The sequence below is a fragment of the Lontra canadensis genome, unplaced genomic scaffold (assembly GCF_010015895.1).
Source record: "Lontra canadensis isolate GAN:19392208 unplaced genomic scaffold, GSC_riverotter_1.0 scaffold2, whole genome shotgun sequence".
NCBI lineage: Eukaryota > Metazoa > Chordata > Mammalia > Carnivora > Mustelidae > Lontra > Lontra canadensis.
Genome location: NW_022630996.1, coordinates 43354840 through 43380405, shown reverse-complemented (window position 1 = coordinate 43380405; position 25566 = coordinate 43354840). Strand labels below are relative to the sequence as shown.

At 33.9% G+C, this 25566-nt stretch overlaps 1 protein-coding gene across 4 annotated transcripts in view; it reads left to right on the top strand.

Annotated features, from left to right (window-relative positions):
• The window catches only part of MPP6 (membrane palmitoylated protein 6), a 106953-nt gene that overhangs the window by 54238 nt on the left and 27149 nt on the right, over window positions 1-25566 (top strand). For all 4 annotated transcript variants that reach the window (XM_032873040.1, XM_032873050.1, XM_032873055.1 and 1 more), the window contains exons 3-5: window positions 5953-6105; window positions 10079-10231; window positions 10971-11198. In XM_032873040.1, coding sequence (XP_032728931.1) covers window positions 5953-6105; window positions 10079-10231; window positions 10971-11198 — 534 coding nt within the window. The remainder of the gene's footprint in view (window positions 1-5952; window positions 6106-10078; window positions 10232-10970; window positions 11199-25566) is intronic.

The window sequence follows — 25566 nt, the reverse complement described above, 5'->3', positions numbered from 1 at the left end:
ATGTTTTTGTCCAGTTTTGGCATTAGAGTAATGCTGTCCCTATAGAATGAGTTAAGAAATGTTTCCTCTATCTCCTGGAAGAGATTGTAGAGAATTGGTATAATTCTTCTTAAATGTTTGGTAGAATATACCAGTAAGTCCCTGTGGGCCTGGTGCTTTCTGTTTGGGAAGGTTATTAATTATTGATTTAATTTCTTAAGTAGAGTACTCTTCAGGTTATCTATGTCTCCTTTTGTGAGTTTTTATGGTGTGTGTATTTAAAGGAATTGGTCCATTTCATATAAGTTATCAAATTTGTAGACATAGATTTGTTCATGGTATTCTTTTATTATTCTTTAATGTCTATAGCAGTAGTAGTGATGGCCCCCCCCCATTTCTGTTATTAGTAAATCTCTGTCTTCTCTTTTTTCTTACTTAACCTCGCTAGAAGTTTATTAATTTTAATCTTTTCAAAGAACCAGATTTTGGTTTCATTAACTTTTATTGACTTCCTCGTTTCACTTTCATTGGTTTCTGCTTTAAATTTGATTATTTCCTTTCTTCTACTTACTCTAGATTTAATTTGCTCTTTTTTTCTTGACTTTATAAGATGTAATTTTAGATTATTGATTTTAGGTCTTTTTTCTTTTCTCACTGTGCATTCAGTGCTATAAATTTCCCTTTAAATACTGCTTTTGCCCCATCCCACAAAATTTGGCAAGTTGTATTTTCATTTGGATCGTATATTTTTAAATTTTTCTTAAGACTTCTTCTTTGACCCATGTATTCTTAGAAATGTGTTGTTTTGAGGGTGCCTGGTTAGCTTAGTCAGGCATCTGCCTTCGGCTCAGATCATGTTCCCAGGGTTCTGGGCTCAAGCCCTGCATCCAGCTCCCTGCTTAAGTGGGCAGTCTGCTTCTCCCTCTCCCTCTACCCCTCTGCCCCTCTCCTGAACCACACTCGTGCACTTGTGCGCTCTCTCTCGTGAATAAATCCTAAAAAACAAAACAAAACAAAAAACAGTGTTGCTTTATCTCGAAGTGTTTTGTGGTTTTCTAGCTGTTTTTCTATTATTGAGTTTTGATTTGATTCCATTGTATTCTGAGAGCATACTTAATATGATTTTTATTCTTACAAAATTTTTAAGATATGTTTTATAGCCTATACAGTGGTCTGTCTTGGTAAATGTTCCATGTGCACTTCAGATGAATGTGTACTTTGCTCACTAGTATGTTCCCACCAGGAAAAAAAAAATGAATGAGAATGTCTGTCTTTTACTGTATTTTCACCAACATTGTACATTACCAGAATTTTTATCCTTGCCTATCTAATTAAAATATATATATATAGTACTATATATTTAGTTTGTACTTCTTACCATGAAGGTGGTTGTATATCTTTTCATATGTTTAAGAGGTATTTGAATTTCCTTTTCTGTATATTTCTTGTTCATATTATTTGCCTATTTATGTGTTGATCTTTTTCTTACTGGTTTATAGAAGTCCTTTCTATAGGGGTGTCTCGGTGGTTCAGTGGGTTAAGCCTCAGACTTCGCTCAGGTCATGATCTCAGGATCCTGGGGTCAAGTTGGGCTCCCCACTTACCCGGGAGTGTGCTTGTCCCTCTTCCTATCCCTGCTGGTGCTCATGCTTTCTCTCTCTCTCTCTCTCTCTCAAACTTCCTTTATGTATAAGAAAATTAGCCTTTGGTCTATAATATGATTTGTAAATATTTTAACCCTGGTTTGTCATTTGTATTTTGACTTTGCTGATTATTGACAAGAAGAAATTAAATTTTTAAATGTAGTTAATTTTATTGGGCCTTTTTTGTTTAGTTTATAGCTTCCAGATTTTGCAGCATAAGTTAGAAAGGTCTTTCTCACTCAGAGATTATAAAAAGTATTCTTTTATATTTTTTCTGAATACTGTTAAAGCCAAGCTTTTAAAAAAAAGAAAAAAGGTCTTTTTCATTTTAAAAAGTATAACAGATTCCCATTTCTAGTTTTTTTGGCATCTGTGTGGTTCTCTTTTTCCACAGATAACTCTAAGAGTGGCTCGGCAATGTTATTTAGGAGCTTCCTGAGTACTTCAATATATAATTTATCTAATCTAAGAATTTGAACTCCTTTTGTTAACTAGATTTCTGGCAAGTTCTTTACTTATTAGAGAATTCAATTCTAATTTATTTATACTTATTTCATCCATTTTTTTTTAAAGATTTTATTTATTTGACAGATAGAGATCACAAGTAGGCAGAGAAGCAGGCAGAGAGAGGAGGAAGCAGGCTCCCTGCTGAGCAGAGAGCCTGATGTGGGGCTTGATCCCAGGTCCCTGGGATCATGACCCGAGTGAATGCAGAGGCTTTAACCCACTGAGCCACCCAGGTGCCCCTTCATCCACTTTTTTATTCAGAACAAATCTCATTCTCTTTGATATAATGGATGCAGAAGCAAAATAGAAATTGACTTTTCTATTCCCTGTCTCATTTCTATTTTCTGCTCAAGTTATTTATTTTTGACTGTTCGTGGGCTTCTCTTGATCTTTCTCTTCCTAAACTCTTTAGAATAGAAGGGGATGACTCTGACCACAGCAAAACTTACTTCCCATTTACTTGTCTTTTCCAAGAAACATTTAATGGGCAACTACCACATACTTAGCCGTATTCAAAGATAGAAACAAAATTTATATTTTTGTCCTTTTGAAGACAAAAGGCAAGGTTTTACACATAATGATAATAGTATTAGATATAACAAAATAAATGATAGTATTTTTCACTTTAGTTACAGCCCACAACTTGTTAAAATTTTTTTTTTTTTTTTTTTTTTTTTTTTTTAAAAAACTGGCTTTTTTTTTTTTTTTAAAAACACCCAACAATTTTTTAAAATTTTTTTTTTTTTTTTTTTTTTTTTTTGCTTGCAAGCCTGGCTGTACTGTGCTTAGAAGAAATACCTAGAAGTCCTGAAAGAACTTTTTCTTCTCTGCAGTTCATTTTTCTAAGGTGCAGTGGCAAATAGGACTCTCTGATCTGGACATACAAGAAGACTAGGCCGTATTTGTATCAACTCCAAGTGTTCTATGAAGCCAGTCATAGCATGTTCTTTCAACCACTTGTGGCAGGTGGAATATGTTTTTATTAAGTTATGCTAGCTTTCTCATAGTGTCTTAAAGGATGCTAGACCCATTCATTCAAATAGCTTATGATTCATCTCTCCTTCTGGATAATTTTCACTATTTCCTTTTGTCCTTTTTTTTCTTTTTTGCTGTGGGGTCTTATCTGTTAAATTCAAGTTGGCACTTGCCTCTTAAAATCTACTAAATAAATTATGACTTTAAAGTGACTAGAGGTCCCAACATCTTTCACAGTATCTTCGAGCTTAAAAATCTACATATTAACAAATATGGACCCTGCTTTTGCTTTTTTGGAAAAATTAAAGTTGATCTTGATAGAACCCAACTATATTTTAGAAATTAGCTTTCTGTGTTATATAATTATAGCTGCAGTTTCACTAAAAAGCCTTTTATTTTTTCCCTGAGAACTTCTTATTGTATAGTGAGATTCTTTCCTACTATAGCACCAGTCTCTGTAGTTTGGTATGAAAAAAACTTTGGGTGTGTTTGTTTTTATAACATAATTTTGCCCTCCTGCTTGACATCCTCTTTCTGGTAGGTCTTTCCACCTTCCCACATGTCCTCACCCAATTTGGGAGCAGTAAGGTAAATGAACATAGGAACAAAGGGAGCTATATTAGAGTTCTCAGATCAGTGATCATTTTTGCTCTTTACTTGTCTGAATTGAATCGATATATTACATGACCAGAGGATGTTATAGAAAATATATTGATACAGTACCTGAAAATTGTAAGGTACTCCTTATCTCTTTCCTAGAGAAACAGGTGGTCTTTATAGCTCTTACTTGGAGTACAGGGGTGCAGGTTGAAGGGACGGGGGTAGTATTCTGAACCACAGGAGTACAAAGTAACTGTAGGGATAGACTCAGTAGAACAGAATGACACATCTGAACTAGAAGAAAGTGCTAAGAAGCAACAAATCAACTAGCAGTCAATGAGAGTATATCTCAGAGTTAAATGAATTAGAATAATATATAACAGATGGAATAATTAACCACAGTATGATATTTCAGTGGCTGTCTGTATAGTGATGAAGTCAAAAAAGCTTAGTAGGTAAGCATTCAAGCCTTGGTATTAGACTACCCGACTCTGCACTTAGCAGTAGTGTAGATTCAAGCAAATCACTTTATCTTATTTTGCATCAGCATCTATGTTTGCAAGGTGAGGATAACAACAATACACCTACCTTTGCTTAATACACACTCACACTGCACTGAGAATATAGTTCCTGACACATACACAAACAGCCCTCAATAAATGTTCAGCTTCTTTATTTCCTTTCTTTCCTTAAACTTTATTCTACTTCCATAAGAGTAATAGAGTGTTGCAAGGTTAACGAAGCTAAATTAAATATTTGTTAACAGCAAATATTTGTATTAAAGCAATAAGCAATTCTAGTTTGTTTTATAAGAGTTAATAGCTAGTTATGTCCATTATTTTAGTTTTTTTTCCAATGGTGATAATCATTTTATGGTATATGTTGAGTGTCATTATTTTATCCTTATTAGGCTTACATTAAACTTTCAGAAAGTTACAGATTTACCCATTTCATTCTTCATGGCATTTTCTAATCTTAATTTTTTTCTTATCTAAATCTAATAATAACTCCTTTCTCAAAATTACATTTGGTCTTTTGACATTTTTCTTTGTTTAATAACAGTTATAATTTCTTCTGTCATCTCATATGACTTATAATTTTTTTTTTCCTGAGGCGTTTCTTAAAAATGTTGCTTAATATATAGCCCCCTCTTTCACTTAAACACTTATTTCAGTCTGGTGAGTCACCTAGAAAAAAATACTTAAGTGAAAAAAATTGCATTTTAAAAATCATGTGTTTGTCTTTGAAGGATCCACTCTATGGTAGATATAACAGCTAAAGTATTATAGGTACAGATAAAGTTTAATTGATACTGTTACTACTTGAAACTTGGGTTTTTCCTGAGCACTTACTGACATGGATCTTAAAATACTAAATACAAGATTTGTCATCTTACATAGTTTCATTTATACATTAAGTCTTAACAGTTATGCTTTGCCTGCCTTCAAAATCGGACAGCAACCATTCATCAGAAAAACAAAGAGCACTTAAAGAGGGAGACTGCTTAATGTTCATTTTCAGTTTGAATTTAAAACTGTTTTATTCCCACTATTTGAGGCTAAATAGGGCTACTTGTTTCCTGTAACAGTGTGATTCATGGTCCATTTTCCATGGAAAAGATGGTGAGATTAAGAAAAAAAAAGTGGCTTAAGATAAAGAGACACAAGGTGTCTCCCCTAATGAAATCAAACAGTCCTTCAAAGTCCAGTTCAAGAGCTGACTTCCCTAAATTGACTTATTTTTCTGATTTTCAAAAATTGGAAAATGGTAGTTTTTGGATTTGGAGCTCCCCAAATGATTTTTATTATTTTTTAATGGCAGTCCATGTAATAATTACATTCCTTTTTTAAAAAATTTTTATTAAATAATAAATAATCATTTATGTTCATGAATCACAAGCAGTATCCTCTAGAATTTGAGCCTAGACCAGAAAGTCATTAGGAAACTCTATTGGGTAGGAAATGTTTTTTTTCTTTTCAGTTGTTATCTGACTATAGTTTTTCATGGTTAAGTTATTAAAACAAGTTTTCCATGACTTTCAGAATAGGGACACAAGCCAAGATTTATTATATTTCTTGATAACATTTACTACAAAATCTATATATTGCCTCTGATTAGAATATTACATTTGGTTTCAATAAATCAAACTTTCAAGTAGTATCTTTTTAAGTCTTCTTTATGAAAAGAAGAAAACCATGGTCTGGAGCAAAACAATATGTGCTATGACTTTATACTGTTCTCTTTTCAGGCTCATGAGAGGCTAGAAGACTCAAAACTAGAAGCTGTCAGTGATAATAACTTAGAATTAGTCAATGAAATTCTTGAAGATATCAGTCCCTTAATAAATGTGGATGAAAATGTGGCAGAGCTGGTTGGAATCCTCAAAGAGCCTCACTTCCAGGTATTTTGCGTATTCTTTTTCCCAAGTGCCCTTTATCCTCAAAGTATTCTCTTTTAGTAGTTAAATTCCAGTTTATGGTGATTTCTTTAAGATTATTTAGAGCCATCGTTTGTAAATATGTAAATTCCAACTTAAGTATTTTAATATCCTGAAATACTGAGGATATCAAATCAGACACACCCGCAACTAATAACACATTACATAAATGTATAGCAGAAATACATCAGAATGGATTTTCCATTGTGTAATTAAAATCAGCCTTGATTCACCACCAGACCACGTGCTGGAGACATTTTTCTTACTGTGATAATAGGTTTTCCTTCCTCACTACCACTGTTTCACAGCCTTTCTTATGAAAGCTATTGCAGTATTGCTTCTGAGACTGAGATGCAATCAATGACCTTGGAATAAAACAAAAGAGAACTGTGTGAGGATAGAAACTAATCCATAACATTTCCTCCATAGCTGCAAAGAAAAAATAAGTGCAATTTAAGCTTTGGTCTGTAGCAGTGAAAAGCAAATCTGTTTAACAAAGAGTCAGTTTTAGAAGAGAAAGTGGAGGGGAGTGGGGGAGAGATTTCTTATTAACCTGTGTTTAAGTGTGGTGTTGGGACAGTATTAGAAAAATAGACCAATGGAAAAGAATAAAAAACCCCAGAAGTACATACACCTGTATATGACAATTTGATTTATGATAGAGATACTACATTTTAGGGGAGAAAGAATGGACTGTTCTGTAAGTGATGCTGGGATAGAAGAATATAAAGTTCTTTTCACTATAAATCTTAGCATTGAAAATCAAAATGGCAACACCTCTTTGGTTTTTTCCAAGGACTTTCTGTGACTCTTCAACAACGTGACTGTAAAATACAAAGGTTTATAGTGAGTTTGTTGCTCCATGAGTCAGTATCTCAACATACAAAATAATGGACATGTATCAGAGACATCCTATATGCTTGTGCCAGTTGATGAAGGCCTTATAGGGCACAGTAAGCCATTTGAACTTTACCCTGAGGACAGTGGGAAACCAAGAAAGGGGAGAGTAGGAGGTATTACACGGGGAGAGGGGGCTGATTGTGGAGCATCATGGTTAAGCACTAGGGCAAGAAACTGACAGCAGTGTTGAGAGTAGAAAATGTGAAGATTTTCAAGTTTTAAGCAGTAAAATCAACAGGACTTGGTGATTGGTTATGTGTGATCATTGCAGAAGAGAGATGTGGGAAGTTGATAAGGGTAGGGTTTCTAACAAATAATTGATGGCACTCACTGAGATAAGGAACACTCTAGAAGAAATTGACATGTTAATGTTCAGGTAACCAGCCTTGTTAAGTTTGTGATACTTTAGAAGCATCTGAGAGAGCTTTCAGATATGCTGTGTATCTTTAATAAATATATGAAATTTAATAAGTATATAAATTTATATAAAGTTTCATAAATATAATTAGAAAATACTGGAAAGCAAAAATTTAAAAATTAAGATATTGCATTCTTATTACCCAGATCTACTGTACTATCCTAGTACATATTCCTCTATACTTTTTCTATGCATAAATGTACATATTTTTTTCTTTACTGATTGAGATCCTTTTGTACAAGCTATTTTTTAACTTACCCTTTTTTTTCAGTCATTGATTTCCACTTGGCCATTTCAGTGGATCTCAGTCTCCTGTAATACACATACTATATTCAAACATCTCCATTTCACACCAAAATATTCTTTATAGCTGTTTTGTACTATGGGTTTCCAACCTAGATTCGTGTGTGGCATTTGGATGGACCATCCTTTCTCCCTTGATTATGATATTGACCTATTAAGAGACCGGACCATTGCCCTAAAGAATGTCCCACTTCCTGGATAATCTGGTTGTCTCTTCGCTTTGTTGTTAGATAATAGATAATAGAGAGTTACCCCCTCTATTTCCTGTGAACAGAAGTTCTATCTAAAAGGATGATTCAAGTTAACTATTTGGAGCTAGAATTCATCATTAGTGATGTAATGTTAATATGAATTAAAGTACATCAGAAGATATGTGACACCTGGTTAGCCCACCAGTATCGTTGCTGAGATTAGTCCCTTGAATAAGGGCATAGACAATCTAATCCCTCCTTTGAAATACTTTTGACTAGGACATAATCTAGTGTGTTATTATTCTAGCATACAAATGCTATTTCCTGTTTAATCATTTATCTACTTATAAACACAAATTAATCCTTCCCTGAATCAGTATTTTCTTTAGAGGCTTCAAAATGACATTTTCCAGGTTCTCTCATTCTACATTTTGTAGCTGCTGTTCTTATATAAAGTAGAGCTTTTCTTCATCAACTGACTATTTAGTTACCCCATAATACATTTCATACTGAAAAATCAGGGAAGTGTCTGACCCTTCCCTTTACCAGTTTTTAAAGTAAAGAATTGTTTAAAATAGCAGTCTTAAATGGCAACAGATGAGTTTTTCAGTCCTTCTGTTTTTTAAATAGTATGTGCAGTTACAGATTTTTCATTAATTTAGTATGTTTCAATCCTCTACCATGTTTACTCTTTGATTTTCAAATTTTCATGACTGAATGGTTATAGACAGATTTTTAGTCTATGAATCTGAAGCTCATGAGAGTTCTGGATGAGAACTCTCATCTCATGAGAGATGCTGGAAGTTATCAGCATCTAAGTAGTGGTTCAAGTCACAGGAGTATAATTCTGGCTAAGAAGGCATAGAGTGGAAGCTAAGCAGCCCAGGTTAGAGATTTGAGCAACGTCTAGAATTTATAGGAATAATCCTTACATGTGGACTTGTGATTTTTTTTCTTTTTGAAATTTTCTTTAGTCTCTTACAACATATTTTCATGAAATGACCAGAAATTACACATATCCTGATTGCTTCTGTTCTAATTTGTTGACATTTTCTCCCTTCTTTCTATTTTGATTTGTTTTTGAGCTCCATCCACTCAAAATTTTTTTTTTAATTTTATTGTTTATTGTTTATTGTTGAACATATACAATTATAGTGTAAGTGAAAAATTAAAATAAATATATTTAAAAATTATAAGAAATTCCTAGAAAGTAGATCAAAGTCATCCATGATGGTAACACATACATCATAAATGTAGGATGTAAAATTATATTCAGGACCATTACTAGCTCATTAGGGTTTTTTTTCCTCTTAAAATAGATGTTTTATAAACTAAAGCCTTTGTCAATAATATAAAATCTCTCATCACTGATAGAAGATATAAGATGCTGTATCCATTTTTCTGTTGGATATCTTTTTAGCAGACTTTTGTATGTGTAAAAAATATATGGTATTACTAACATAAAAATCTTAGAGTAAAAATTAGGGTCTGTGACATTTAAATTTGGTTTTTTGTTTGTTTGTTTTAAAGATAGTATTTATTTATCTGAAAGGGAGAGCAAGAGAGCACCAGTAGGCACAATAGCAGGCAGAAGGAATGGGAGAAGCAGGCTCCCTGCTGAGCAGCCCTGATGCAGGGCTCTATCCCAGGACCCTGAAATCATGCCCTAAGCAGAAGGCAGACGCTTAACCGACTGAGTTGTCCAGATGCCCCTGTACCATTTGAATTTGTATGATACCTAATAAATAGGGATTGGTGGTAAATAGGAAATATGATAATGTTGATGACAACGGGGGCAGTGAATTCCAGTGCCTTCAGTGTACCACACTTGGAAATCTAGGTTCAGTTTCCACTGAACTTGTCACTTTTTTTAAGAAGTCATAAAACTCTATCAGGAGTCTTCAAATCTTTTAAAACAAGAAATACAATATTGTTTATGTTAATGTACTATATATATTTATATTTCTTTAAAAGATTCTGGTGCATTTGGTTTACCTCATCTTTTAAGAATTTAATAATGTGTGCCTTGGAAGGTGTTAGTACTCCACTGGAATAACGGACTGTTATTTTTAAGAACTTATTCCATCAGTAATTAATAACCACAGGCTTTTTTGAATCCTTACAGTCACTCTTGGAGGCCCATGATATTGTGGCATCAAAATGTTATGATTCACCTCCGTCAAGCCCAGAAATGAATAATTCTTCTATCAATAATCAGTTATTACCGGTAGATGCCATTCGTATTCTTGGTATTCACAAAAGAGCTGGGGAGCCATTGGTGAGTAGATAAGTCCGTGCCTTTTAAAATCTGAAATCTGACATATTTGTGGCTCAATCATATCTTTTTCTTTTTCATAATTTGTATTATTATAAAAACTTCATGTTTATTTGTTTTATCAGTGCTTTTTGGCTTGTATAGAAATACACAACTGATGCTCTCTCATCTTAATATAGCATATAAAATTAAGCCAAAATAAAAAGTTTAGCTGAAATAGAGGCCTGAAGAAGCTGGCTAATGGGCAGCAAAAATTATAAGACATAACTACCCCATTTCTTCCTATATCCTTTGAAGAAATGAACTCAAGTTGCTTGCTAATCTTAGTATCAAAACACAAAAGAAAGTTATTAAAAATTGAAGGCATGGTAGGAGTCTGTAAGTAGTGAAGTTTTCTATTCCATGCAAAAATTATTATTTTTCGGTCCTGACTATCAGAAAAAATGATAAGCTTAGAACAAGGTCATCAGAATGCATAAATACTTTTTCTCCTCCTTTGAGCTTTTTATCCTGTGGAATGCAATTCCCTGAAAGTCCTGTTTTTATAAGGTCATATGTGTCATCACAGTTGCCTATTGTTTAATGAGATTAAAATATTGAGAGACGGGAGAGAACAGGGGGAAAGTAGGAACAATTAACTCACCTACTTTTAGAATTATTTTCTTACATATTCATATTAATGAATATTTAAGATTTCTTCCTAATAATCTAAAATCATTGATAATTCTGTTATTTCCTTTAGGGTGTAACGTTTAGGGTTGAAAATAATGATCTGGTAATCGCCCGAATCCTTCACGGAGGAATGATAGATCGACAAGGTCTACTTCATGTGGGAGATATCATTAAAGAAGTCAATGGTCATGAAGTTGGAAACAATCCAAAGGAATTACAAGAATTATTGAAAAATATTAGTGGAAGTGTCACCCTAAAAATTTTACCAAGTTATAGAGATACCATAACCCCTCAACAGGTTAGTAATAAAATTCTTGGTAATATCAATAATACTTCTATTTCTTTAATCACATTGTTAGCTATAACTGCCACTTGTTCCTCTTTTGCTAAACAAAATAGGAAAAAACTACGATTTAAGTGTTCTGAATTGCCTTATTTTTTCATGGGTGAATTTTTGAATTTTTAAAACAATTAACACTGTCTTATTAAGAAGGAATAACAAAATGTCTTTGTGAATACTATGAACCTTAGCATTACAGTAACCTACAGCTAGGTATCTGAAAAATCAGAAAGCCTTTTAGTCCTTAATCTAGCAAACACTTTTGGCACCTGTTATGTTCCAGGTATTATATTAGGCCCTGTGAGAGGATAAGAATATAGCTCTAAATACCTCATACTGAGTGTTCATGTGGTGGGCTGAATGGGGAATGAGGTCAGAAAGGGAGGATAGGTATATAGACTGAGAAAGATCTTGAATACCTGGATTCATTTGGTCTGATTTTTATAACTAATTTTTAGGTAAAGTAGATTATTGAACAGGGTAATGTTCTAATGACAGCGATTATCTAGTTTCATCATGTTGAATGAATTTCCAAAAGGAGAGAAGTGATATCCTTTAACCAGGAAGCAGAATTTTGGAGGTGTGAGGTGATTTCTGAGAGACAACTCTAAAAGAAGGTTAACACTGTTTGGATTCAAATACCAATGCTACCACTTACTGTCTTAGCCTCTCTGTGCTTCATTTTCTCATGTATATAGTTAAGGATAATATTTCTTTTCTCAGAAGGTGTTTCAAGGATTAAATGACTTAATTCACGTAAAGCTCTCTTAGCAGTGCCTGGCATATAGCACTTAAAAAGTAGCTGCTACTGTTGTGATGGTGGTGATGAGGTAGTGATGGTATAATAGAATTGTAAGAAAGAAACATAATAAAGTAATTGCAGAGAAGGATTTGGCAATCATGGTGGGAGTGTTGGAACTGAGGAGAGGGTTTAAAAGACCTATATAATGTAGAAATGGGAAAAAGGAATGTTTTAGATTGATGCCTTTAATTCAACTTTGTTTCACAAATTTATCATTTCATGGGTAAGTGAAATTCTAAGTTTCTACATAAGATACTGCCAGTGATCTTTCAGTATGAGAACTTAAAAGTCTAGTTTTTATATTTCTATACAATTCTTTGAAATAACACATGTTGAATACCTCTTTTACATTATTCTTTGAAGGATAGGGAAAAATATATACATTTCTTTTAAGTTTTTATTTTAATCACCTGGTGCTCAACATGATAAGTGCACACCTTAATCCCCATCACCTGTTACACTCATCTCCCTACCCATCTCCCCTCTGGTGACCATCAATTTGTTCTCTATATTTGAGTCTGTTTCTTGGTTTCTCTCTCTTTTTCCCTTTGCTTGTTTGTTTTGTTTCTTAAATTCCATATATGAGTGAAATCATGTGGCATTTGTCTTACTCTGACTGACTTATTTCACTTAGCATTATACTCTGTAACTCCATCCATGCCATTGCAAATGGCAAATTTCTTTCTTTTTTATGGCTGAATAATATTTCACTATATATTTGTATATATGTGTATGTTTTTATGTATATTTATATGTTTGTGTAAATATCCACATACATACATACCACATCTTCTTTACCCATTCATCAATCAGTGGACCCTTGGGCTGCTTCCATATCTTGGCTATTGTGAATAATCCCTCTGTAAACATAGAGGTGCCTATATTCTTTGCATTGATGTTTTTGTATTCTTTGGGTAAATATCCACTAGTGCAATTGCTGTATCATAGAGTAGTTCTATTTTTAACTTTTTGAGAAACCTCCATACTGTTTTCCACAGTGGATACACCAGTTTGCGTTCCTACCAATGGTGCAAGATGATTCCTTTTTTTCCCCACATCCTCATCAACACTTGTTACTTGTGTTTTTGATTTTAGCTGTTCTGACAGATGTAAGGTGCTATTTCATTATAGTTTTGATTTGCATTTCCCTGATGATGAATGATATAGAGGATTTTTTCATGTGTCTTCTGGTGATCTCTATGTTTTCTTTGGAGAAATGTCTGTTCATTTTTTTAAATTGGATTATTTGGTTTTGGGGTGCCAAGTTTTATAAGTTCTTTATGTAATTTGAATACTAACCCTTTATTGGATATGCTATTTGCAGAATATCTTCTCCCATTCCATAAGTTGCCTTTTAGTTGTGTTGATGGTTTCCTTTGCTGTGCAGAAGTTTTTTATTTTGATGGAGTCCCAATAGTTCGCTTTTGTTTTCCTTGCCTTAGGGAACCTAACTAGAAAAAAGTTGTTATGACCAGTGTCATATGCTCTTTTCTAGGGTGTTTATGGTTTCCTGTCTCACATTTAGGTCTTTAATCCATTTTAAGTTTATTTTTTGTGTATGGTATAAGAAAGTGGTCCAGTTTTCCCAACACCATTTGTTGAAGAGACTGTCTTTTTCCTGTTGGATATTCTTTCCTGGTTTGTTAAAGATTAATTGACCACATAATTGTGGATTTCTTTCAGGATTTTCTATCCTGTCCTATTTATGTCTGCATCTGTTTTCGTGCCAGTACCATACCGCTTTGATTACTACACCTTTGTAATATAACATGAAGTCTGGAATTGTGATGCATTCAGCTTTGCTTTCCTCTTTCAAGATAAGTTTGCCTATTCAGGGTCTTTTATGGTTCCATAAAAATTTTTGGATTGATTGTTTTAGCTCTGTGAAAAGTACTGGTGGTATTTTGATAGGGATCGCTTTAAATGTGTAGATTGCTTTGGGTAGTATCGATATTTTAACAATGTTTGTTCTTCCAAGATGGGATCTGGAGGGAGACAAACCATAAGAGACTCTTAATGTCACAAAACAAACTGAGGGTGGCCGGGGGAAGGAGGGTAGGGAGAGGGTGGTGGGGTTATGAACATTGGGGAGGGTATGTGATATGGTGAGTGCTGTGAAGTGTGTAAACCTGGAGATTCACAGACCTGTACCCCAGGAGCTAATAATACATTATGTGTTTATAAAAAATAAAAAAAAATAACAATGTTTGTTCTTCCAATTCATGAGCATGGAATGTCCTTCCATTTCTTTATATCATCCTTAATTTCTTTCATCATTGTTTTATGGTTTTCAGAATTCTCTGGCTTGGTTTATTCCTAGGTATCTTATTAATTTTGGTGCAGTTGTACATGGAATTGTTCTCTTAATTTCTCTTTCTGTTGCTTCATTATTGGTGTGTAGAACTGCAACAGATTTATGTAGGTTGATATTGTATCCTGTCACTCTTCTGAATTTGTTAATCAGTTCCTGCAGGTTTTTGTTGGAGTCTTTTGGGTTTTCTTTATGTAGTATCATGTCATCCGCAAAGAGTGAAAGTTTGACTTCTTCCTTGGTGATTTTTAATGCCTTTTATTTCTTTTTGTTGTCCAATTGCTATGGCTAGGTTTTCCAGTACTATGTTGAATAAAGGTGCTGAGTTTTGTTCCTGACCCTAGGGGAAATCCTTGTTTTGATCCTTGTTTTGTTCCTGACCCTAGGGGAAAGGCTCTCAGTTTGTCTCCAATGAAAATTATATTAGCTATGGTTTTTCATTAATGGCCTTTATTTTGTTGAGGTATGTTCCTTCCAAACCTGTTTTGTTGAGGATTTTTATCATGAATTGATGTTATACTTTGTTAAATGTTTTTTTTCAGTGTCTATTGAAATGATCATGTGGTTCTTATCCTTTCTTATTGATACGATGTGTCATGTTGACTGATTTGTGAATGTTGAACTACATTTGCAGCCCAGGAATAAATCTCACTTGGTCGTGGTGTATAATTTTACTAATGTGTTGTTGGGTTTGATTTGCTGGTATTTTGATGAGAATATTTGCATTTATGTTCATCAGAGATCTTTTCTCTTTTTTTGTGATGTCTAATTTTGGTGTCAGGGAAATGCTGGCATTATAGAATGAATTTGGAAGTTTTCCTTCCTTTTCCCTTTTTTGGAATAGTTTGAGAAGAATAGATACTAACTCTTTTTTCAGTATTTTGGCAGAATTTGCTTGTGAAACCATCTGGTCTTGGACTTTTGTTTGTTGGGAGTTTTTTAATTATTGATTCAGTTTTGTTGCTATTTCTTCCTGCTTCAGTTTTGGTCAGTTATATGTTTCTAGGAATTTATCCACTTCTGAGTTGTTCATTTTGTCAGCATGTAATTTTTCTTAATATTCTCTTGTAATTGTATTTTTGTGGGGTTTATTGTTATTTCTTCTCTCTCATTTTGATTTTATTTGGGTCCTTTCTCTTTCTTTCTTGGTAAATCTGGCTGGGGGGTTATCAGTTTTATTGACTTTTGTTTTGTTTTTAAGAGCTAACTCCTCGCTTCATTGATTGTTCTAGTGATTTTATTAGTTTCTCTATCATTTATTTTTGCTCTAATCCTTATTATTTTCTTCCTTTTTCTGGTTTTAGGTTTTGTTTGTTGTTCTTTTTCTATTTCCTTTAGCTGTAAGGATTTGAGGTTTTTTTTCTTGAGGTAGGCCTGTATTGCTCTAAACTTACCTCTTAGAAATGCTTTTGCTGTGTCCTAAAGGTTTTGTACATTATAATTTCATTTTTATTTGTTTCCATGTATTTTTAAATTTCTTTGATTTCCTGGTTAATCTATTCATTGTATCACGTTATTTAACCTCTGTGTATTTGTAGTCTTTCCAGGTTTTTTCTTGTGGTTGACTTCTGGTTTTATAATGGTATAGTCAGAAAAGATGTATGGTAGACTTTGATCTTTTTGAATTTGTTGAGGCTTGTTTTGTGGTCTAATATGTGATTGGTTCTGGAGAATATTCCCTGTACACTTGAATAGAATGTGTATTGTATTTTAGGGTGGAATTTTCTGAATATATCTGTTAAATCCATCTGGTCCATTGTATCTCAAAGCCATTGTTTTCTTGTTGAGTTTCTGTTTTTTAGATGAGCCTTTCATTGATGTAAGTGGGGTGTTAAAGGCCCCTACTATTATTGTATTATTATCAATTACTTCCTTTATGTTTGTTATTAACTTTCTTATGTATTTGGGTACTCCCATGTTGGGTGCATAAATACTTAAAATTGTTTTATCTTTATGTTGAATTTTCTCTTGTATTACTACATTGTGCCCTTCTTTGTCTCTTGTTATAGTTTTTGTTTTAAAGTCTTTTGTCCAAAATAAATATTGCTACTGTGACTTTCTTCTGACATCCATTTGCATGATAAATGTTTCTCTAACCCCTCAGTTTCAATTGGCAGGTGTTTTTTTGTCTAAAATAACTCTTGTAGGCAGCATTTAGATGGGTCTTGTCTTTTTATCCATTCTGTCACCATATATCTTTTGATTGGAGTATTTAGGCCTTTTACATGTTAAGTAATTTATTGATAGATATGTATTTATTGCCATTTTATGGTTGTTTCTGAACATTTTCTCTGATCCTTTCTTGTCTTTCTGTCTTTCATGGTTTGCTGGTTGTCTTGATATATTTGGATTTCTTTCTCTTTATTCTTTGCATATTCAGTAGTGGTTTTTGATTTGTGGTTACTGTTAGGTTTGTAAAGAACATCTGCATATAGCAGTCTATATTAAATTCGTAATTGTTTATGTTTGACTCCATTCTTTACTTTTCTCCTACCCATGTTTTAGGTATATAGTGTCATAATTTGCATCTTTTTATTTTGTGAGTTCCTTGACTGGTTTTTCACAGAAATACTTATTTTTACTGCTTTTGTGTTTTCTACCTTCATACTGTCATTTTTGGTCTTTCCACTCAAAAAATTCCCTTTAATTTTTCTTGCAGGGTAGGTTTGGTGGTCATGAACTCCTTTAGTTTTTGTTTGACTGGGAAAATCTCTCTCTCCTTCTATTCTCAATTATAGCCTTGCTGCAGGTTTTTCCCATTCAGCACTTTGACTATCTCATGACACTCCTGGCTTGGAAAGTTTCTGCTGAAAAATTCACTGATAGCCTCGTGGGGTTTCCTTCATATGTAACTGTCTTCTTTGGTCCCATTGCTCTCTATATTTTTTCTTTATCACTTTATTTTTCCATTTTAATTACAGTGTGTCTTCTTGTCTTCTGCTTTGGTTGATTTTGTGGGGGTTCTCTGTACCTTCTAGATCTGGATATCTCTTTCCTTTCCTGGACTAGAGAAGTTTTCAGCTATTATTTCTCCTGATAAATTCTCTGCCTCCTTTTCTCTCTCTCCTTCTTCTGGGATTCCTATAATATGAATATTACTACATTGATGGAGTCACTGAGTTCCCTAAGTCTATTCTCATTTTGCATAATTCTTTACTCTTTTTGTTCAGCATAATTACTTTCCATTACTCTGTCTCTAGGTCATTAATTCATTCCTTTTTTTCTTCCAGCCTGCTTTTCATTCCATCAGGCATGTTTTTTACTTTGTTTATTGAGTCCTTTATCTCTACTCTATCTTTTTTTAATTTAATTTAATTTATTTATTTGACAGAGAGAGAGACCACAAGGAGGCAGAGAGGCAGGCGGAGAGACAGGGAGAAGCAGGCTCCCCGCCATGCAGAGAGCCCAATGCGGGGCTTGATCCCAGGACCCTGAGACCATGACCTGAGCCGAAAGCAGAGGCTTAACCCACTGAGCCACCCAGGCGCCCCTACTCTATCTCTATCTTAATGGTCTCACTGATGTCCTCCACTCTCTTCTCAAGTCCATTGAGTATCCTTGTGATCATTGCTTAAAATTCTTTATCAAGCACATTACTTAAATCTGTTTCACTTAGCTCTCCTGCTATGGCTTTGTCTTGTTCTTTCATTTGGTACGGGTTCCTCTGTCTTCTCATTTTGTGCCTGTTTCTCTGTGTTAGGAAAGTTAACTACATCTCTTATTCTTTGAAGATAATGCCTTTATAAAGAAGAGGGCCTGTAGAATCCTGCAGTGCAGGGGCGCCTGGGTGGCTCAGTGGGTTAAAGCCTCTGCCTTCAGCTCAGGTCATGATCCCGGGGTCCTGGGATCGAGCCCCGCATCGGGCTCTCTGGGCAGCGGGGAGCCTGCTTCCCCTTCTTTCTCTCTCTGCCTGCCTCTCTGCCTACTTGTGATCTCTGTCTGTCAAATAAATAAATAAAATCTTAAAAAAAAAAAAAAAAAAAGAATCATGCAGTGCAATGTCCCCTGTTCCCCAGCTCCAAGAAAAGACTCATGAAAGAAAAGGTATTCAAAATTAGACATTTCACATCACTATTGCCTCTAAGACCTCCTATATTTCTCAAGTGGCACATTTTCATTTGGACTTGAATAGATTGGAAAAGTAGAACTTAAGATTTTTTTTTTAATTATGTGTTAGCTGTGATAATTAGAAAGATTTTCCCCCCCTGTGGTTTAAACCAGAATTCGTACCAGTTTACCAAGGCTATCATGAACTTTTACAGGCAAGGTATTTTCATAATACTGATATGTTACGTGTTAGCACTTTGGCTCAAACTCCTTTCTAGATTCTGCACCCAGTGAACTGGTCTGAATAGCATAAGATGCTAGGATCTTTAGCCCTCTCAGGCTTAAATTTATTCCCATCCCATGCCTTCTCAAATTCTTTCATTTAGCCTTTAGAACTGGGCGAAAAGATTTAAATGGGTTAGGAGAGGTCATCTAAGCCTGAGGCAGTTCTTAGGCCTATCTATCATAAAAAAGAAAAGAGATTATAACAGGAAAATTTCCAAAGGTGAGTCAAAACATGTCTAAATTGGGTTATTTTTTTAAAGTGAGGAAATTATTACTAATTATTTTGGAATAATAGGCCTAAACAATTCCTGTCCTGGACAAACTATGGTCATTTTCCTAGGAGAAGCTATGGGGAGGCAAGGGCATTTAACCTCTTCAGCTCTTTCACTGGAAGCTCTACCATATAGTCCTAGTGTGCCTATCTTAACTCCCTCTGGACTGCTAGGCGAGCAGAAGGGAGCCAGGAGCTCTCCCTGCCAGGTGGTGTTTCTCAAAACATGATCAGTAGATATTTTTATCAGAATAATTTGAAGTGCTTATTAAAAATCAAAATTTTTCATGAGATCTAAGAATCTATCATTTTAAATTAGAGACCAATGTAAATTAGAAGTTGTAGCTAATTCTGAGGTTTTTCAACTTACATAATGGTTTAGTTTCCAAAGGCTGTTCATAATTCCATGAGTTCATTAAGGTCAAACTGATGGGAATTCTCTTACTCATTTTTAAGGCCACCATGATGTAGATACCAAAAATATTTTAAGAAAAGAAATTACAGTTCCATATGCATTTGAAAATTCTTAACAAAATAATAGCAAATGAAATTTAATGATATATAAAGGGAATAACAGGACATGTTCAAGTTGGATTTTTCCCATGGGTGGTAGGGTGGTTTCATATTGGAAATAAGTGTGAAACCAAACACATTAACAGATTTAAAAAGAGAAACCTCAGTAAAGAATTTGATGAAGTTCAATACATAGCTATGATTTTAAAAAAAGATTAATAAATCAAGAACAGAGGGAGACTCCTTATGCTTATTTAAAAACAAAAACAAAAACTAAAGACAACATTATCCTGAATAGTTGAATATTAGAATCATTCTCTTTAACATCAGGAACTGGACCCTCAGGTAGTCTGCCTAAGACTTAAGTACAACCCCACTCCCCCAGAAAGCCTCATTTCCATTCCAGCAAGATCAAAGAACCTACCATAAACTGAGAGAAACTTGCCGAACTTCAGGTGTAATTGTGCATTGGTTAAAAAAAAAAAAAAAAAAAAAACCGCCCTGAGAATGGTACATAGAGTAACAGATGATACAACAAATATCTGTTATAGTAAGTGATAAAAATTTTCAGTTCTCCTTAAAGAAACCAAGAATAAGCGGTATCTCTGATATTAAAGAGGTAAGTGTATTTGCAAACTAGGGAATGGTTATCTACTTACTTTAACAATCCTAATGCTCAGATGCCTCTGGCAGCAAACACTTTTACCAGTACCAGCCATGCTGAGACACAGCCCCTGACAGAAATGCCACCTGGCTTCTTAGGCCAACTTGGTGCTGAGAAGCTTAAGGACACTGGCAGAAGCTGGATGGAAAAGCACCACTTGCTCCTGGGGAGAAGGATGATCTTGTTCAGGGTTTTGATGAGGCCTCCAATAATTAGGCAAATAATTGACTAGATTTATTTTTTAAATAATAAAACTTCAATAATTTTGACTGCTTAAAAAATTTTGTTTATGGCAAATATATAGAATGATGAAATATAAAAACCTATAATTTAAATTCTGAGGACTTTGGACTCTGCTGCTTTTTAATTGTTGCCTATATACAATTATTTGTTTGTAGTTAGTTAAGCCAAAGAAGCCACAATATAAAGTTTAAAAGAAGAGTTAATAAAGTCCTTGCCTAGTTAAAAAAAGTAAGAACTAGAGAAGGATGTTCAGTAACACCATTGCAATTTAGTATCTTACTGAAAGTTTCATAAGCACAAAAGACAAATTATAGAAGCAAAAAGTTCAGAAAGGAGAAAATAAAATTTACTATTTTCAAATAATATTTTTAGCATAGAATGCCCCCAAAACTATAAATTAATAGAAATGAGTTTAGCAAGATATTTGAAACTAAGATTAATATACAGAAGTCAGTTGCATTTCTGTATGTCAACAAACATCAAGATATAACCAAGACAAACATCATTTACAGTAGAGTCAGAGAATGTCACATTTATGTTTAGAAATAAATCTAACAAAGATTCAAGTCCTCTACAAACACACACACACACACACACCTATACACACTGTGATGAAGATCTTAATAGATATGTCATGTTCGTGGAGAAGAAGACAATATTGTGGTGTCCCATTTTCCTCAAATTGACTTTTAGATTCAATAAAATTCCAGTAAGATTTTTCATAGTATTTGATAGGATGAATATCCCACAGTAATGAAAAACAGAAAAACAGTAATGGGGCATTCCTAATATGTAGGAATTAAGATACCATCATGGTATTGCCATAAGAGCAGATAGAATGATTAATGGAATAGAGTTCAGAAAGAGAGATAACACATGTACTGTTTTGATAAGATGATATATCTTTCATGGAAAAGAGGAGAGACTATTCAGTGAATGAAACTGGTTATTAATGGGGATAACATGAAGTTGTGTTTCTGTTTCTCTTCACATATACAAACCAAGTTAGAAGAATCAGTGAACAAATGAAGAGATATTAAAAATGACTGGATTACCATTTATAACATTCAATTGGCAAAAAGTGTACATGTGACTTTAAGGTATCTCTTTTACACTGCTGGTGGCAGTGTAAATTGGTATAACCACATGGGGTGGTGGGTGGAGTTTAGCATTATCAGAATTGAGTGTTCATGTATACTAGAGTAATTTCCTAGAGCAGTTCATAGGTATGTACAGCTAGAAATATATTAACAAGCATGTAAATTCCAAAAGATTGTATGCTATGATGTGATATAATTTTTTTACGTTTAAAAAATCTAAATGCATACTTTTAAAGAATGTGTATAACTGCACAGTGAAACTATACTAAAGGATACCAAAGAGTTAATGAATACAATATTCAGGGTAAGGGTTACCTTAGCTGGGGAAGTCAGGGTGATGGAATGGAATGAGAGCAGGAGGACCACTTAAGGTTCTAGCCTCTGTTTTGGGTACAAGTTTATGGCTGTTTATCATGTTTTTAAAAGGAATAAAATAAAAATAGGCTTTGCATGAACCAGTGACTTAAGTGTGATATAAATTAAGAATTATTATTAGTAGTATAATTCTGAATAATTTAATAGTTTTTTAAAATAAACTCTTTGACAGAAACTTAAATTTGTGGCCCACAGATGGATGTTTACCAAATAGGAGTATGAATTGCCCCTCAAAGCTTTTTTAAACAAATCTATTCTAGACTCCCTGCTGATTGAAAATATGTGTGTGACTGCATTTAACTGAGTAGGCTGAGTTCATATACTTTGAAAATCTTTAGAAGAATAACATCCTTCCTTAATCATCTCTGCTGTTGTCACAGTGAACTTCATAGCAACTATGATCACTGCATTCACCACGTTGTCACTTGCTCTAATTGCAAATTTGAATAGACCTGAAAATATGTGTTGAGACCGAGGGTGCATAAAGAACACCTGCACTATGTTCAGACAACATATTTCCAAATTTCGAACCACCTTCTGATTTAACATAAAGGTTATGGTAGGGCTATTTCTAAAGCCATTTCATCCATTTGATTTCTTTTCTCTTACTAATTATTATCCTTTAATAGGCCCAGCATAGTCCTGTATAATATTTTATTTTTTCAGTACTTCTAAAATTTTTATATTTACTTTTAAAAAATACTCTTGAGAAAAAGCTTATATAAATAGCATATATTTAAAGTGTACAATTTGATAAATGTAGATATATGTACCTGTGACACTAACAACATAATCAAGACAACATATATATCTAGCACCTCCAGAATTTTCTTTGTATCCATTTATAATTCTTCCTTCCTTCTTCCTCCCCCCACCCTGCATTCCAGGCAACCACTGCTCTGCTTTCTGTCACTATAGTTTTGTTTACATTTTCCTTATTTTTATATAAATGGAAGCATACAACATGAATCACCTTTGCTGGGTTTTATTGCTTTGTTTTGTTTTTTTAATCTGTCTTCTTTCAGCATAATTCTTTTGGGATTTACCCATCTTTTTATGTGTATCAGCAGTTGATTCCTTTGTGTTGATGAGTAGTATTCCATTGCTTGGCTATACCATAGTTTGTTTATCCATTAACTGGCTGATGAACATTTTTGTTATTTCCACTTTGGGGCTATTATAAATAAAGATGCCGTGGGCATTTACATGTAAGTCCCTTGGGTGACTACCTAGGAACTGAAGGATTGGGTCATGGTAGGTATATGTTGAACTTTCAGAGAAGTGGCTGAACTATTTCCAGAAATGCTTTTACCAGTGTACTTTCACCCAGCATTTTGAGAGTTTCAATTACTGTACATCTTCACCAACATTTGGTATGGTCAGTCCTTATAATTTTAGATACCCATATAGGTGTGTAGTGATAACTCAATATGATATTAATTTGCATTTCCCTGATGACTACTTAATATTGAGTATCTTTTCTTTGTGTTTATTTGTGTGTGTGTGTGTGTGTGTATTTTTTTTAAGTCTGTTTTGGTGATTGTCTTAAAATCTTAACAATTTTTTATTAAGATTTTTCTTAATTTAGGTTTGAGAGTTCTTTATGTATTTTGAATACAACTACTATTTTTTTAAGATTTTATTTATTTATTTGACAGAGATCACAAGTAGGCAGAGAGGCAGGCAGAGAGAGCGAGAGGGAAGCAGGCTCGCCGCTGAGCAGAGAGCCCGATGCAGGGCTCGATCCCAGGACCCTGGGATCATGACCTGAGCTGAAGGCAGAGGCTTTAACTCACTGAGCCACCCAGGCTCCCCTGAATACAACTACTTTATCAGAATTATGATTTGTAAGGATTTCTTCACAGTGTTTTTTCATTCTGTTTTTTTCATTTTTTTTTCATTCTGTTTCTTTTCATTCTGTTAACTGTGTAATACAAAGAGCAGAAGTTCTTAATTTTGATGAAGTCCAATTTTTCCATGTTTATCTTTTACAGATCATGCTTGTATTATTCTGTGTAAAATATTGTTGCATAACCTAAGGTCATAAAGATTTTCTTTGATATTTTTTCTGAAAGTTGTATAGTTTTATGCTTTATATCTAGCAATAGGATCCATTCAGTGTATGAGTTTTTGTATAGGTTTAAGATATGGACAAATGGGGGTTGGCATATAGATAAATAATTTTCCAGCCCCATTTGTTGAAAAGACTATTTCTTTCATCAGATTTGGAAACATTTTGACTGTTACCTCTTCAGATTATTTTTCTATTCCCATTTCTTCTCTCCTTTGGTGACATCATTTCTGCATATATTAGGCTTCTTGAAATTGTCCCATTTCTCAGTGATTCTCTTCATTTAAATCTTAATACTTCCCTGTTTTTTATCTTAGTTTCTATTGCTGTATCTTCAAGTTTATTTTCTTCAATGTCTAATCTGTTCGTCACTTCTGGTGTACTTTTTCCATTTTATTTTGGTTTTCATCTCTAGAAATCTAAATTGAGTCTTCCTTTTCTTTTTTTTTTTTTTAATCTGCCATGTTTCTACCTAACATGCCTAGTCCTTCCTCTAGTTTCTTGAACCTAAGAATACAATATGTAAAGTTAAAATAACTATTTTAATGTCCTTCTCTGCTAATTTGATTATGTTTATCATTTCTGGATCATTCTTAATTGATTTTTCTCCACACTGTAAATTATATTATTTTTGATTGGTTATTAGACATGAATTTTACTTGTTGAAAGCTGGATATTTTTGTTTCTTTAGAAAATTTTTAAACTTTGTTCTAGAATACTTCAGTTACTTGGGAACAGTTTGATCCTTTCAGATCTTGTTTTTTAAGCTTTTTTAGGTACAGCCAGGGCAGGATTAAGTCTGGGGCATAATCCTTCCATCTACTCAGTGCCTCATGAATTATGAGATTTTTCCACTCATCTTGATGAGAAAAGAAATTATTTCTGACCCTGTATGACTTGCTGATATTGCTTCTTATCATGCAGGTTCTTTACCTGACTTTGAGTAGTTTTGTTATATCCATGCACTGATCAGTACTCTCCTGAAGACTGGAGGGAGTGCTCTGCAGTTCTTGAGTATGCTACCCTTTCCTCACTGATTATTCTGTTCTGTACGCTGCAGCCACCTTGATCTCCCAGGTCGCCCAGCTCATCTCCTCAACTTGGAGACCACACAGGCTCTACTAAGATTCTTCCTTTCTGAGTTGCAATCTGGGAACTTTCTCTGTGCAGTTAGCAGGGGCAACTGAATAGTTCATCTTGCTTGTTTCCATTTTTTAGGGATCACTGACTTCATTGCTTGATGTCTTAAAAAATGTTTTGTCAAATTTTGTCCAATATTTTAGTTGTTTCAGGTTGCACAGTCCTTTATTGGTTCATCTTATTCAGAAGTGTGAGTCATTTTATCTTATTTTTATTACCATGAGAATTTAATTTTTAAATAGGTGAATCATTCCAATGGTCAAAATTAAAGAAGTATAAATAGGTATTCAATTGAAATCTCTCATAATCCACTATAAACCTAGTCCTCACTCCCCGTAAGAAACTATGCTATTAGTTTATCTTTCTATCATTCATGTGCAAGTAAGTAAAAATTACATATTACTATTCCTGTTCTACCTCCTTTTCAATGAAAAGGTTACATAGTATATACACTACTTGGTTTTTTCACTTAACCATGTATCTTTTGGATGTTTCCTTATTGGT